Source organism: Sturnus vulgaris, chromosome 2 (assembly GCF_052056855.1).
Source record: "Sturnus vulgaris isolate bStuVul1 chromosome 2, bStuVul1.hap1, whole genome shotgun sequence".
Taxonomy (NCBI): domain Eukaryota; kingdom Metazoa; phylum Chordata; class Aves; order Passeriformes; family Sturnidae; genus Sturnus; species Sturnus vulgaris.
The window spans coordinates 8660857-8678083 of NC_142244.1; the positions used below are offsets into that span (position 1 = coordinate 8660857).

The 17227-nt window shown below is 34.0% G+C and overlaps 1 protein-coding gene across 1 annotated transcript in view; it reads right to left on the bottom strand.

The window, feature by feature from the left end:
* NCAM2 (neural cell adhesion molecule 2) overlaps positions 1 to 17227 on the bottom strand; it is a 261608-nt gene that overhangs the window by 15106 nt on the left and 229275 nt on the right. The window contains exon 15 of the mRNA XM_088157760.1: positions 15139 to 15319. Coding sequence (XP_088013886.1) covers positions 15139 to 15319 — 181 coding nt within the window. The remainder of the gene's footprint in view (positions 1 to 15138; positions 15320 to 17227) is intronic.

The window sequence follows — 17227 nt, forward strand, 5'->3', positions numbered from 1 at the left end:
TAGCATGGCAGTCACCTAATATGAACCAAACTTAAAATTCACAAACTCTAATTTTAATGACTTTGATGTCTGTGGTGGAGTGTTTTGGTCGGGGTTTTTGGCTTTTTTTTTTTTTTTTTTTTGGTTGGTTGGTTTTTGGTTGATTTGTTTATTTGTTTTTTTAAAATCTTCACTATTGGATAAAACAGTATAGAAAAATACAGATACAGTCCTAAAAAATCTCTTCAGATAAAAAATACATCATGTAGATAGTACAAGAAAAAAAGAGCATTTATCAGCAATAAAGAAAATACAGATAGAAATGCTTTAAGTCAGTTTTCTTTATTACAAAAAATGAAGACAGAAGTTGCATGAACTAAAATGAACTTTTGAACAACAGATGAAAGACACACAAAGTTACATACATTTCTTGACATTGTGTTTGGAAAGGTGCTGAGGGACATCACAGTTACACCATGCACACATTCTTCAGGGAAAAAGCAGAGATGACAAGTGCTGCATGCATGAAAAACCAGTGGAGCAAAATGGTAGCGAATTATGAACAAGATGAAAATAAGCAATGTTTCACAAATTAAAATTAGCTACTTTAAATCCAGATTTTTTCCTTGCCTTTCACACTGGTTTTGAAAACAGAAACTTACAGATGTTGCAGTGTATCCAATATTTTTCACAGAACTAGTTTTTGGTACATTATATGTATTTTCATTTGTAATTCTGTTGGAGACATACACTGAGAAAAAATTACATTGTTTCTATTATGAGCACTTAATAGATACATTAAAATTAAAATTTTATTTAAATAAAATATGCACTAGGAATTGCCTCTATAAAAATCTTAACTATGTAAAATAAATATAAAGAACTTTTAATAAGAATATCGTACAACATAATGGTAGTATGGTGGCAAGCATTGCTACCACAGCTTCTTGGGACTTCAAACTCTATAATAAATGAACAAAAATGAATATTCCTACCTCAGTTTCTTGCTCTAGTTGTAAAATATCTAAGCATAGCTCTCAAGTGTACAACTTACATACAGCTACTTTTCTAAACAGGAAAAGTTGGTTGATCTCTACACTTGGTATTTGATGCCATCAGCTTTATATTAAGATGTCATTGGCATTAAAAGGAAAAGGTGATTTTCCATCACTTATACATTATGTCTGATAAACATGTAGCAATGGAAAACTGAGCATTCCTTATATGCCTGAGGAAAATGAATGGATGAAGTAAATGTGATAAGCATAAATGAGCCCTAAATGTAGCAAAGATTTCAGTGGTGCCATTATAGACCTCAGAAGCTACATTTCTCTAGATAATATTCAACTTACATCCTAAAAGTAATATTTTCTTTTTCCTTTTCTCCTAAAATTCCTGAATAAATGAACAATCAGGAATCATCGGCATAGTGGACATTAGATAGAGAACTGGCAACTATTAGCACAAACACAAATTGTATACAAATCTCCATTATGTCCTTTTCAAAAAAAAAACCAAACTGTTTTTTTTCAGGCTTAATTAGTTAATTTCACATTTGCATGCACATTTGAGTGGTGCCTATGCAGGTTTCCATGCTGGAAAGAGAGTACGTGGGAAGACCCTGAAAACTGACTGAAAACTGATCATAAGGTTACATGTATAATTAAATCACCATATCTGTTCACCTTTTAAATAAACATTGTTCATATGCATGTGATTTATTTTGCATCAGTTCTTGGCCTTATACTTTCACAAAAAAATTAAATGGAATGTTATTTTGTTATTTGGTAATAGTATGTTTTGTACACCTCACAAAACCACTCAGAAATTATTTTTTATTCCCAATGTATGCAATATGCACATCTGTTTCTGGGTAATATTTTTAGAGAGACAGCAATTTATATTCTAGTAACCCTACAGCAGTAAATAAAGGACTGCATTTGAAGTTGCATTATATAAATACTTTTGATTTGTGAACAATTTGTAAATGTTAGGAACTTGTCAAAACTCTGGAAAGAAGAAAGACAACAAATAAAATCTGATTAGGAAAGAAGCCAGCATTAGACTCTAAAGGTCATAAATCAGAACATTTTAAAAATACTGTTCCTTAGAGATATACTGCTATACCACAGAATAATCATTACCCTTTTTAAGTTTCTGTGCCACCAATTTGGATTTAAGGCATAAGATCAGCACAGAATATTTTAGGACTTCGATTTTACAGACAGTTTAATATTAGCATTTCAAAATATGTGACAATGTTAAAAAAATGGTAATATTTTACACTGTCAGTCATAAGACCTAAAATCACTTTTACAATTACAACATTTAAAGGAACAAATTTACTTATCTAACATTTAAATACTAATGTCAGAAGTATATTGAATTCAATTTATGAAGACATATTTATCATTTTAATAGAGTTTAAATTACATTTTTAAGCTGTTCAGTCTATACCTATGAATTATAATTTAATTTGAAAATGTCTCTGCTCATTTTCTCCTCATTCTTGTCTGTAAGAAGCCAAGATTTCAAAATCTTCTGAATATTCCCACAGATTGCACAAAATACTGTGAGATAATCTTGCTCTCATTGTTTTTAAGATACAATTATGAAACACTCATAAAGAAAACTACAAACAAAGCTGTATCTCTGAGGAGATATGTGAAAACCCAAGGACATTATTCTCTTCCACTTTTTCCTTCTGATTACAGAGGTTTTGGGACACTGCCCAGACCTGCCTGGCTCTGCAGTCACATAATCCCCATAATATTGGCTTAACTCATTCTCTTCGGAATTTGTTGGGAAGAGGAAGGCCAAAAGAAAAGGATCACATTCAAAGTACTTGGTAACCCCAAAATGCAAAGCACAGAATAATTTAAATTGGAGCAGCCCTAAAATTTCTCTCACTTAATGGAGTAAATTTATGCAGTTCCCAGCCAAAGCTACTATCAGTTGGAAAGAAAGATAAGTGATCCAAATTCGTCTCTTTATCCCACTGGCATTGTGACACTGAGGATAAAAGCCAACTTGCCATTTATAATGTATATTTAGCTTCTAAAATTTCTCAAGGCTTTTCATTATCTCCTTCACAGTATGTTTGGAGAGTTCACAGTCGATCAATCTCTGCGCCCTAATTCCTACCTTGTCTTCTTATATACTTATCTGCAATGTTAGAATGACTTGCTGAGATAATAAATTTATAGCTTGTAAAGAGCTCTTCAAATGTCTTACCAGAGTAAAAAAATTATAAGGGAATTTTCATTTTTCTGCTTTTTGGCATACCTGTAGAAGTGTCCTCTCTTTCTTTATTAAAAAAAAAAAAAAATTAGAAGATTGACAAGCGTGTTGAAGGTGAAAATATGTTAGAATATGTTAGACAACATTTAATCTCTACTAAAATGTTCCACTACCATTAAGGTTTCAAATTTCAGAAAATTAGGACAACACTACAAAATAAGGAAATACTGGGATCAGACCATCTGTACCTTATAAGACCCTATTTTATTTTTCATTTCATGAGACAATGTGTTACTCAAAACTCTTTAATCCAGTGGCAGATGTGCATTAGTTTTGATTGGATCTGCAACTTGGTTTTCTTTACTGCTCAGAACAGCAACTATGCGTCCACAAGAGAAGATTCTGCTCCCTCGTGTGCATGAAGTGCCTGTCTTACAGAGGGATCAGAATGCAAAGGGGATGTGACTGCAACGAGGAGCCCCTAGAAAGAATTTGCTGCTTCCCTGGGCCAAAAGGGAGTCCCAGAGTTTGTGCACCACTGAGCTCCAGCAGACTGAGAAAGATCTCCCAGCAGCAGTTTGTAGTGTGCTTGTACTGTGGGTTTCTTTCTCCCTTAGCATCTACTACAGCATCTACTCTGCAAATATTGGCCAATCATTGCTTCTTGGGTGGCAAGTAGAGATATCCTTGCATTTTTTATCTGTTTTGTTACCACAAAAGGCAATAGTGACATCAGTGATAACAACATTTTTACTATCTGGGTTTTCAGAATGGTAAGAGAAAAAAATAAAACCTCTTGCAAAAGTTCCTGCCCAAGGTGATCCTTCCACTAAAAAAAAATATTTAGCATTAGCAACAGCACTTGTCCGAGTTACACTCAATTGAAAATCTGTTCTTGGGACTGAAAGTTTTTGGTGACTTATGTGTAGCAAGTAATTCCAAATCTGCCGTAACATACTTAAAATGAAAAATTTCATTACAAATATTATCTAGCCTTCATTAGTTACATCTCTTGGTTCAATAAGCACTTAATCATTTAAAAAATTTATAGTATATATTGGAAGAACACCTATACAACGAAATTACAAAGTCAATATATATATTCACATTGATTGTGCACAGCTTTCATCTGACTGACCCGAAATAGGAGCCCAAAGTTTCAACTCCTACAAAATTAGAAGAGAAAATGTCTTTCTTTACCATACATGTCAGGCACTCATCAATGTAATTTATTTCAAAGTAATGTCATGACATTAAATTAAAATGACAGAACACAGTGGCAATAGCCATGGATGGATTAGTGGCTCAACTTTACAGTGAGAGCTTTTCTGCAGATCATAATGAAACCAGTGTTTTCCAGACAGCAATCTTTTCAATTCCAGCTACTTCATTACATTACATATGTGAATTATTTTAAAAAGTATTTCTGTCAATAAACTAGTCTGTAGACTTACACACATGCATTCTGAAGACATCTTACTTGTGACATAGTCCAATTTTCTAAAATGACTGTTAGCTGGTTTAAATGAGGATAGTTTTATTAATGATGTCCTAAAGTAAAGACTTCAAAAGTCTTTCAAAACTGGCAAAAATCATCATAATCAATATTTCTGAGAAATAAGAAAATTCCTTATCTGAGTGAAGATATACAGATACTTAAATTTGACCAAATAATTTCTAATTTGTAAGATAATTTTTTTAGATCCCAAAAGGTGTGAACTATGAGGAGGAAAAAAATCAACATATACAGTTAATTTATCATATTTGTTATATTTAGTAACAATTTGAAGGGTACAGTCTAAAAATAAATATTTAATTCTGCCTTAGCTGTAAAGTGCATTGCTTTCTCGGGTTATTTTGTATGTAACAGAGAAATGAACCATAAACCTAGAAAATTACATAATTTTTTCAATCAAATATATGCAATAAAATATCTATATGGACTCTTATTAAATAAAATCTTTTTCCTGAGGTTTTGCACACACTGCTGCAGAGCTCATAAGCCATGCTTTTAATATGTAAAACAGGAAAAAGAAAAGCTTTTTCCATTTTTACTACAGGTCAAAATTGAACCCCTGGAGCTTTCAAGTCCAACAGATGCCATGAAATGAAACGTGGCACCTTTGCAGTCACAAGAAGTGACCTTCGTGGGCAGAGACCTATTTTTTCTGCTGAGGCATGGCAGTGGAGAGGCACAGAAAAAGTATTTCAAATGAAACATTACCAACTAAAACAATTCACGAATAATTAGTTAGAGAAGACACGCTTGTTAAAATCTATTAAAAGTACAAAACATGTCTATATTGACAGAACCAGAGAATGGCCTGGGTTGGGAGGGACCTTAAAGACCATTCAACCCTCTGCTGTGGACAGGGACACCTTCCACTAGACCAGGTTTCTCAGAGCTCCATCCAGCCTGGACTTGAACAGTTTTTATTAAGCATAAAGTTTTAAGTACCTTGTGTCAGGAACCAGTGCAAGGACAACCCTTTGCAAAGGATTAATAGACAAAATGGAAATACTTTCCTGAAAGATGAATTGGTGGTGTACCTTGAAAGCCATGCACCTGACAATGGTGTCTGCATGGATTTCTTATAATAAAAACCTAGTTAAGAAAACAGAATCAAATCACGTTGATCAAATTCAGTAAGTCAGATTCTCCATGTTCTGTCAGACTGGAGTGTCAAACATCATCTGTTAAATTTATCACAAAACTCACCAGGCTTCCACAGAGCCCAGTGAAGAATTTTGCACATACAGACTGAAGTAATTACACTATTTAGGACCTTTACTAGGAATGGAAACTTTGGAAGACCTATACAAATTTTTTTAAGGTCTGTGTTTATTTTCCCACAAATAAAAAATTATGAGAGATAGGAAGAATCCATATTGCTTGCCTTATCATCAACAGTATAAAAACATGCACCAGAAACTTATGGCTACAATGAGAAAGAAAACAGCAGCACTCAGCTGCAGGGACTGGCCTCCATTTTCACGTCTAGTAGCTTCACAGCATCTGTCTGTGTGTATAAGAATTGTTATAGAAAATCAAGAGTGTGAAAAAAAAGTAAATTTTAGGGAAAAAAAAGTGGAAAAGTTGAGACAATATGAAAAAGAAAGTATCAAAAGGAAAAAAAAAAGTGACAGTGGGAAAGAAAAAAAGAGAAAAAAATTAATATTTACATTATGCCAAAGACAGTCACTTGAAAGACATTGCTCTAACAGAAACATCAAATTATGATTAAAGCACAGATGGAATGGCAACCACTGAAGTACCCTGCCCAAATCTAAATCTTTTCCACAGTAATAAAACTGTGGAAAAGGTGTACTTTGATAGCAGTAATGTGGTCCTCCACAGCAGTCAAATTAGCAAACTGTCTGGTCTAATTTTAAAACAATTTATTTAAGTGCTTAACTTGAAGCATGTTTCTTGCTTCCCCTTGAGACCATTCAGCTAAGCCCAATCTAAAAGCAATTTTGGCTTTTATGCTGGAGGTAGTTGGAACTCACAGAACTGCCACATAACATAAAAAACCAAAGGATCCAATCATACACAAGAAGAGACAAACTTATCTGTTTCTCCTTGCTAATGGCTTTATCTTGTTCCTGAATTATTGCAGGAGTTCACAATGGGCCACAGTGAAAACTAGCTTCAATAATATGGACACGGGTCCAATTAAAATATGAATGACCCATGCAATTAGCACATCCAGCTGGGTAATTTGATATTGACTTTGACACTGGGGTGGGAACAAAGTTGCTTCTTAGACATTCACAACTTCACAGTATGTCTGTTTAAAATTACAAAGTTTGAATAATTTTTTTCTACAAATATTTATATTGAAGGTTCACTTTTAGGCAAATAATACAGTAAAATTTAGGCAATATACAGTGTATTGACTAGATTTTTTTTCCATCTACAGTGACACAATAATTATACTGGTAATGACTAAAACCAGTGTTCAACTAATATTTTGAAAAAGACTTCAAAAGAAATTAAAATGTATAAAACCTTATGCAGTATAAGCAATAACCTTTGTTAAACCTTTACTTTAAAACTGATTTAAGAAACTGCAATGGAAGCAGATGAAAACTGTAAAGTTAAATATAGTCTTGTATACATAATATTTAACCAATGCATTATCTTCTTATAACACAAATGTCTCTGTTCTTGCTCAAACACCTGCCTGATAACTATCATATGTAGATAACTATCAAGTAGAAAAGACAGCAATATAAATAAACTAAGAACAATTATGGACATTATTCCATCCTCTACTGTATGTCTACTGTGGTGTTTTCAATGATACATATTGTGTTTAAGCCATTCAAAATTCACAACCACTTCTTTTTGTTAAGACTTAAATAGTTTGATCCATACACTCATAGAAGAAAAACCCCACAAATCTCGAGCACATTAAGCTTCCACATTTACTTCCATAATTCAGCTTTAAAATATTTTTAGAGAATGTATATTCCTCTTTTAATTGGCACTCAGGGTTATTTTAATTAGAAAGCATCATAACGCTAGCAATTACCTGCAACAAATAATAAGGATTAGAGTACCATACTTATAAACTGTGGCCTTGCACTTCAACATTCAACATCTGTAGTGATTTTCTTTTTTTCTTCACAGCATTTAAAAAGATAACCAAACTAAAATTCATATGATAAAAGAAAAACATTAAATTCCTTTTGAAGCAGAAATTCTGAGAATACAGAATAGCTCTTTGATTGCTGCTCCTCTGTTATTCAGTGGTAGTTAATGTCTGTGATAGCTGTACCATAAGAATTAGATTATATTAAAAAAATAGTGTATTTTTTTTCCTGTTAACATCTTTGATGGTGAAAGCCTTTTTGTGTCTCTCTCTGATTCTTATCAAATAAGTTCTATCAATTTTAGTGAAGGATTTCTGTCCCTTTTCATGTAATAACTTTAGTCTTTGCAGAGAATGGAGCAAACAGCTGGTTTTAGCCTAGAGCAAGAACATGCCCTAACACTTTCGACAATTATCATCTCCAGGATTTTATGAGAAACAGCTTTTATTCAAATATTCTAGTACTGATTTGCAAAACAAAACCAAATAGGTTTTGTGGGGGCTATTATCTTTCTGAAGTTTTAGATATTAATTAATCTGATTGGTGTAAGACCTGCCGACTTCTTTTCTCAAAGCAGGAGATCTCAAAGATACATTTCATCTCTCTTTTCTCTTCATAAAATGAAATAACAAAACTGTTCTTTCATCACAGCAATACTGGCTGAAGAATTTACTTTACAATTTTAGCTCAGGATTATGATCTGAAAAAAAAGTCAGACGAAAGCCTTCACTTTCAAATCCTTATTTTGGAATTACAATATCCTTCAGCCTATGAGAAAATGAGTCAGGTAACTTCACAAGGATAATGCTGCAGCTCTTTCTTGCCTTGGGAATATGATCAGAGCTCCAGGGATACTGACATCCCACAGGCTTTCCTTTTTGACTCCTGCATTTTGTTCTTCATTTTAGATTTAGCTAAAACCCTAACTAGTCAGATTTGTAGAGACAGACTGAGAAATCCTATAATGCACAGAGTCTTACAAAAGAGATATTAATTATTGACTTAAAGTTTCAGATCTGTGGAATGGAAATTTTAACTGTGAAAACCTTCCAAACTTTCTCTGTATTTTTTCTTTCTCTTTTGTGGTTTAAATTTACTGCGGCTGTCCAGGTTGGTGTAGGATCAAGGGTCAGAAAATTTCAACAACTTTTCAAATTTTCAACTCTTTTCCAAATCACTCCAATTGTTAGAAGTGCGTGAGAGTTTAAAACAGTATTTTGCCTACTGCACTACAGAGAACTTTACTTCTATTCTCAGGTAAGACTTTATTAAGAAATTACAGAAATGTTTAAATTTTGAAGTCTCCATTCTCTGACAAATTAAGTGACAAACTGATGGATGTTTGTCAATGTACACACACACACACATAGAAAGGCAGTGTAGACATAAACCATAGGCTTAAAATCAGGCCAATCCTGAAAAGTTCTACAGTCTTTTTATGGAGATTTAAGCAGGCAATTTGTAAGACAGAAGTGATGACATTTGGTCCTGGTTCAAGTACCTGCTGGCAGCCTTTCTAGCTTTTTTTATGGAAAGAGAATACAAAAGAAGACTAAAAGTCTCCACAACTCCCCTAACTTTAATTTAATGATTAAACATAACTTTTCCTAGAATTTAGAACAGGAGCCAAATGGAGGGTCAATATGGGTTTCAATCCTGTTCAATATCATCAATAATTTGGGTGATGAGGTTCAGAGGACCCTCAGCATCTTTTCTGATGACACACACCTCAGAGGGGTGGCTGAGGAACCAGAGGGTTGTGTTTTCACCCAGAGGGACCTTGGCAGGCCAGAGAAATGGGCTGATGGAACATCAGGAAGTTCAACAAGAGAAAGTGCAAACCTCTGCCCCTGGGAAAAAGCAATCCTGGTTAATAGCTAAAAGCCACCCAGCTGGAAAGCAGCTTTGCAGAAAAGGCCCTGGGGGTCCTGTTGGACACCAAGTTTAATAAGAGGCAGCAATGTGCTCTGGAGGCAAGAAAGGTTAATGGAAATGACAGCACAGGCCTTGGCCATGCCAGCCTGCTCTCATGTGATACACTGACCTTAGGGCTTGCTTATAATCACATAAAATCTGATTTCAAACAGATATGAAATGGTTTAAAATCTAGGGGAAGTGTTTCAAAGGACACAAGAGTTGTTCAGTTTGGAAGTTTGCCCATCGGAACATGCCAACAAATATGACATAGTTTTGTGGTAGAGAACAGAACAGGAGTGAGGAAGGTGGCTTTTTGGCTTCTCTTAGTGGATGCATGGTCAGGGGTGAGTCAAGCCTTCAGAGAAAGGGGGTTTGCCCTTCAGAGCTGGGGGAACTGCCCAGGGGTTGAAGGGGTGTGAGAGATAGGGTGCAGCTAGAGAATATGCTCTTGGACTGCAAGAGGTGACAGGAACAAAACCTGTCTCAGCCACACAGATGGCATCATATAGCATTTATTGCTATCCCTAAAAGGTCACCTAATTGCTTGACTGAGAGCAAAATTTAAGGAAAATACTTGCCCTGAAAGAAAACTGTGAGAATCAGGGAAATTTGTTCCTGTTTTGCTGTAATTAGTAATTTTGAGTTTCTGGATGAAAAACCTTATCCTAGCCTCTATTCTAACAAAACACTTTCCATATAGCTCAAAAGTTCTAGTAATACATCATAAAATGTATATACATAAATGGAAATCCAAATATATATACACATACTTGAAGGAATTATAAGAGCTACTCTTATTTTTCATTCACATCAAGCCCACTGCAGATCCCATTGTACTTTTGCAAAAGCTACTGACAAGAATCATATTTGACATGGTGATTATCATCTTTGCATCTTTTGCTTTTTGCTAAATACTATATATTATTGTCCCTCTTTTGCCTCCCACTATGTGATTTAAAGGGCGGTGATAAACATTCACAGAAAAAAAAGCCAAACAAGATGTTGAAGGGATTACAACATTTTCAGGCATAGAAATAAAATTTTACTCTCACAGTTCATGCAGTATTGGAAACAAACAACAACAAAAAACCACCCTCAAACATCCAATATAACAAAGTAAGAAAAATGAATCTAAGAGGCTCTTGATATCCCCAAATGTTGGTTTTTTCTTTTGATTTTCCCACTATTGTACCAAGTTATTAACTTCTAGTGAAGAAGAAAAAAAATTGTGATAAAACACAACTTGCAACCATTTTTAATATACCTACTGCCCTTTCAAAGTAACAGTACTAACTGGGTAAGAGCCTTTGGAAAATGGCATCTTCATAAATCTTCTGATAATTCCTGAAAATATATTTAACACCTGCAGAAAGGATCTTTTTAGCACCTTCCATTCCGTCTTCTTTTGAGATTAAGTATATACCTGTACATGTGTTTTTAGGTTGCAACTGTAATAGTTCAGAATGACAACAGATTTAGATATTTTTGTGCCAGTTGTGGGGTACAAAGACAGGATCTCTGTCTTCTTTATCACTGTAGAGTAAGAGTGAAAGGGCCCAGGCAAATGAGCTGTGGAGTCAGCTCTGGGAGCTAATGGACTTTAGCTGTTCCCAGGGGTTTTTGTGGCTGCAGAGGTTAGTCCATGCTCTCCTAACATGGATAAAGAGCTAAAGCACACAGCTCCTTTGAGAATCCCACAGGACTAGAAGCTTAGCAGTATAGATAAGCCAGAAGAAAACCTTATGAAACATTACAAATCAGCACTAAAACTGTGATAAATACCTCACTCAGAGGCAAACATACTGAGGTTAAAGTTGTACCTGCCTGTAAGTTTTGCTAGCTGACATCCCTAGTGTGATTTTGGAACACAAAAGGTGCTACATTTAAGACTGTGTCACTCCCCAAGTATGAGTCTAAAATATATGTTAATATGCCTAAGTGAAATGTGAAATACAGATATAGAAATTTGGCCACAAAAAACAACTCAAAAAAGTAGGAAGGAAAATGGTGTATCTATAGATACATAGATATAATATTCACTAATATATATATATGTATGTATATCTATATCTATATATCTATATCTATACCTATATCTATCATCTCTATCTCTATCTATGTCTATCTATCTATATCTACATACATACATGAATAAAACTATACATTCAATTATTTAAAGCAAAATATTTTAAGAAGGTTTGCTGGGAATTTCTCAAAGTCAGTGCAAGTTTCCACTGGTAAACCCTTTAGAAAACCAAGAAACTTTCATTAAAAGGATTACAAATTGTGAGGAACTAATCACAAATGTGAGAGACTCAGTGAATGGATACTGTGCTACAGGCCTAGGAACACATGCTATGAAATAAAGTAGATGTACATTTGGAGGCTGCTGAGGCCAGCCAAGTGAAAATTTAAAGTAATGTCTGTCTCATTTATGCACCTCCCTGCTGCCAGAGAGCAATTTGCAGCCTCAAGCTCCTTCCCAGACCTAAGACTATTACGAGAAGATCATCATATTGTATTATCATGGCATTTGACTTGCAGCCAGGAGCTGGTACTTGCACACTTCCCTAGGAAGCAGAGGCTGTGGATTCAGTGCCCACAGGAGCTGTATATTCACATAAGTAGAGTTTTGGCTTCCAGTTCCTGTCCTCAGGGATTACGACTCCTGCCTGATATCCTATGGCTTTTGAAAGCACAAACAAGCTCCTTCTGCAGAATTTAGAAGCAAAGTTTTATATCTTGTGACAACTCCTATTTCTCTACTAAGCACCCACTGAAGGACAACCAACATATCCTTGCTCCCATCTCCCTTCAGTTCTCTGATTCATTGCATTAGCTTGCACACACCTCACCAGGGTATTATGTTAGATACTTAGGGGATGGCAAAATTCTCCTGGGATAAGTAATATTAATGAGATTGCATACATAGGGTCTACAGATTTATTTCTGTTTAAATTTAGAGCCAGGCATAAACACTCCATTCAGCTGAAGTGCCACAGATTTGGGCAAATACAGATGAAGACCTTCAGGAGTCATAGAGGCTTTTCTAATAAATACATTAATAATATGAAAGGAACCTCAGTTACTGTAGCTCTTAAAAGACCACAGGAAAAATGATGCAGATTTCATTCAAAAGTCTACCCAGTTTCATTCTTGTTGCCTATGTCCTTTTTAAAACTAATCTGTAGGCACCCAGCTGTTATTATCAAAGCCTCAAACAAATACTGCATCATCAGAGTTAACTGACACCAGAAAGAATATTTCTACTCAAACTTAAGCATTTTATCAACAAAATCTATTAAGTTTTAATAGATTACATTCACATTTTTGCAGCATTATGTATATATGCATATAATATTATATTGTGATTATATCATTTCAAAACAAGATAATCATGCTGACTCATGAATATGAACATTAATGTTCCACTGATTCTAAATTTCTTTTGACATACTTTTAAAAATTGCCTACAGAATGTTCTTATGATGGGAATTTCACACTCTTTTTCAGGCTTTGAAAAAACAGTTGTCAAGGAAACTAATTAGTTCCACAATCATAATTGCAGTAGTGATTCATATAAAGAAGACTTGAAGTTAAATAGTGTAACAGACTTCTAACAAGTACTTAGAGGTTATGGGAGAGCACTGAAAGGAAAAAGCCCCTAAGCACCTATAAAACTGTTTTTAGAGAGAAATGTTCTATCTTTCTTCTGAAATTAAATTAACTAAGCTACTTTTTACTTGAATGTCTAGAGACCACCTATGTTATAATTTACAGAGGAGAATTAAGTTTCTCTGCTACAGCAGCTGTGGCAATAGTAGGAGTAGTTTACATAATTATAAAAGGTTAAAGTTAGAATACATTGCAAAAGAGGTAATTTTTTTGTTTCAAATATGCAAAATTGAAAAATGGCTTATCCCTTCCCTAAGTAAGTTTTTACTTATTTTTTACTTGACAGGTATTTTTATTTCCTTGAGACAATGAGTTTCCCTACATCTATTTTTCTCTTTTCTTTTTCAATCATGGGAAATTTTATTTCTGAATGATGGCAATCACAAGGCCCTGCCTGTTTAAAAACAAGTACACAGAACCTATTGAGACCCTGAATTTCAATCAAGATGCAAATCAACTTTACTTCAATTCAAGTGCATAAAACAAATATTTGTACTAGAACTGGATCTGAATGAATTACAAATGCCTTTTCTTTTCAAAAAATAAAAGGTAAGGATGCTCCCAATATTAAAAAAAAAAAAAAAGGTGCTATGGAATATTCAAAAATCTTACAGGGATCTTGAGATAACTTTCCTGAAAATATGTTTGAAGGAAACTCACAATACAGAAGAAAAAGAAATAGCCAGTTCTATCAAAATTTTCTGATGGCATGCTAGTACATGACTCATTCCAGTTCATTGGCACTGTATCAATGTTAGTCAAGTGTTCAGATTAAAATATTAAAATACAGGTATTGATATCAATGGTTTACATTTAAATATATTTGCCACTGTATTTATTTGGCAAGTTTTTTGTTGATTTTAATGCACTAATAGTTTGAAAAATGGAAGTCAGAAAATACTGTGTTAGAGATTTAGAACCTGATTTTTCAAGGGGTAATGATGATACTGATCTAATTTGGAAGTAATTATTTAAGATGTAGGTCATAATTTTAATTAAAAGCTTGAAATCTCTTCCTCATAGCATTTTCTAATAAAAATTAAACTTACCTATAATACTTCAGAAAATATCTTATTTTAGGTTTATTGTTAACTAAATGATTTTTCATTGCTGCATCAAAATAAAGCCTCATATTGGGAAGCATTAAAACTCATACACTCACTCTTAACTAAAATGCAGTTTTTCTTAAGTGGAATTTCAAATCGTGGTATTTACACACTTAAAAATGTGAACAAAGTTTCTACAGATTTCAATTTTTTTAAATCAGCCTCATAGAAGACTGTTTGGTCACTATGTTAGGGTGAATCATTGAGACAGTATCTAAAGAAGATTATTTGAAGTCAACTCCATCAGACACTAAAATAAATGCCTTTATTACATGTGTAGCTCAAAGCACATGCACAGATGGGACTAAAATCAAAAATTCCAGCAAATTACTGGCTTAACCAGACAATAGGCAATTGAGAAGCAGGTGTATCTTAAATACTGTTAAGTCTCATCAACAGGGTTGAAAAATCAATGTTTCTTCTATACTTAAAAATTAGTTTATTCCTAAGAGAAAAGTGGGAGACAGGGTCCCATATAAGGGCCCTGAATCAAATTTTTGATGATAATAAAGCCTGAGGTCTCACGTTTTTCCAGTCCAAGACTTCAGTTATATTATGCTCAACTACATACACTGAGTTGGAAATAATTAATAGAGAGAAAAAAATGATGAAATTAACTTACCTGTAATAATGTTGGGCTTTGGTGGCATGCTGAATTCATACAATGTTGGTTCAGAATAACCCAGTCTGTTGGCAGCTGTAATTTGTACTTCATAACCCATGGTCCACTGAAGATGCTCTAAGATGATGTGGTCTCTACTGCCCTGTACTTTTTTCTCTAGCCACTGGTCTTCCTTATCTTTCTGTAAAGATCAAAATATTTGTTTCAATTCTCCCAAACTCTTGCATTTTTTGTCTAAAGTCTGTATCTACACCACACACAAAAATGTGGGGTTGCCTTTACAGAGGTTATGAACAATGAAATAATCTAATTTTGGAGTTCGGAGTACTTAGGCTTTTTGTAATTTTGACTATTCCTTATCATGTTTCCACAATGTGGATTTGGAGAATTTTGTGGTCAATCTTTTTAAACTTCTTGGCTTCAATTTATTCTTTGCTCAAATACTGTTTTTTTTTAAATTATTTTATAGAACAACAGGCTAATATATATAGTAAAATGCTAAAAAATAAATTACGTAAGAAGTTTATTTTATACAGACATCTCAATTACATTTTGATCAATATTCATTAAAAAAATTTGCTGTTAAACCCAGTCTTGAATTGTTCATGAGTCCAGCTGTGCTTATATCATACATTAGTTATTTAATGAATATATACACTAATTGTAGCAATATGGGAACATTTCACAAATCAGGTTGTATGCAGGAATATAAACATCACTGAGAAAGTATGAAGTACTATGTCTATACCTGTGAGAGGATACATCTTTAGGATAGTGTTCTAGACAAAAAAAGAATTCTCGTAATTTCTCATAGTTCAGGTAATTAAGATCTATACAAAGGGAACAAAGGAGGACTAGGGTTGCAAACTTAATTCTGGCATTTCGTAAATCTGGAATTCTTACCTTTGCAATCTCTACTTTGGGTGCATAATACATTTAATCATTTTTTAATACAGGTAGAAATGACACAATTACTAATAGGTAGAAGGATAAAACAATATATAGTCAAACAAAAAAGCATCTTGTTCAAAGGACAGCCAATAACAGTCAGTAAGAATCCATGCAGTCCTACTCTTACAAGGCACTGAGGTACAACAGCATGGCTAAAATATCTCCTGAGAGACAAATTTAACCCATACAGCAACACAGACTCAATAAGTGGGTATAAACCACATGGGAAAATTTCAATTATAACTTTTTAGCCGCACACCACTCAGCAGCCTACATTTAGCTCTTTGCTGAAGCATTTTGCTCTTCACTGACACAGGTTTCAGAGAAACTAGCATCTAACTTAGAGAGTTCAGGAACCAATCATCATTACTTTATTTTTGTCCCCAGTCTTCAGAAAACAAATGACACACTGAATTCCCTTGTGTGCACTGCTGCAATAATTTATTTGTTAGCAGCTCTGAGGTTGATGATTTTTCCATACTGATTTCACTGTTTCTTAAATTTTCTTGCTTTTTCTGCATTAGCATTGGAATTCTCACATGATAGTTCTGAGAATAATTAAACAACAAAACCTATCTTCATATATTTTCATCCAAGTGAAAATTCCGACTTGGTGCAGTAGAGATTCATGAAAAACAACAGAATGGTAGGTCCATTAAAAATAATGAAAAAAACTATATGCACTGGAGTAAAAATGGTTTGTTCATCATACAGTGAAAATGGTATTTTCTATAAAGGGTATTTTCCCATATCCTGATAGATAGTTTCTATTGCAATGACTTGACTTAACCCTGGCTGAATCCACTCAGACTGTCACTATACTAAACTCCTTTTACAAAGTATATTTTAGCATAGCACAGCTGAAATAGGAGGAGTTAATACTGATTGTAATATGCATTTGAAAATACTGCTTAGTGATATTAGGAATAGCAATGCTATGCAGTACTGAATTTTAATGTCTGTTTAAATTGGTGAGGTATAGGAGGAGTTAGAAAAAATACAGCTAGATTCCAAAGAAAATCAGAAGTTCCCTACATAATCTCAGTATTGTGCACAGATGCCATGTGAATGTACTAGGGAATTCCAAAGGCTTTCAGAAATACAGAAAGACAAAAAAATATATTGAAATGGAAACTAA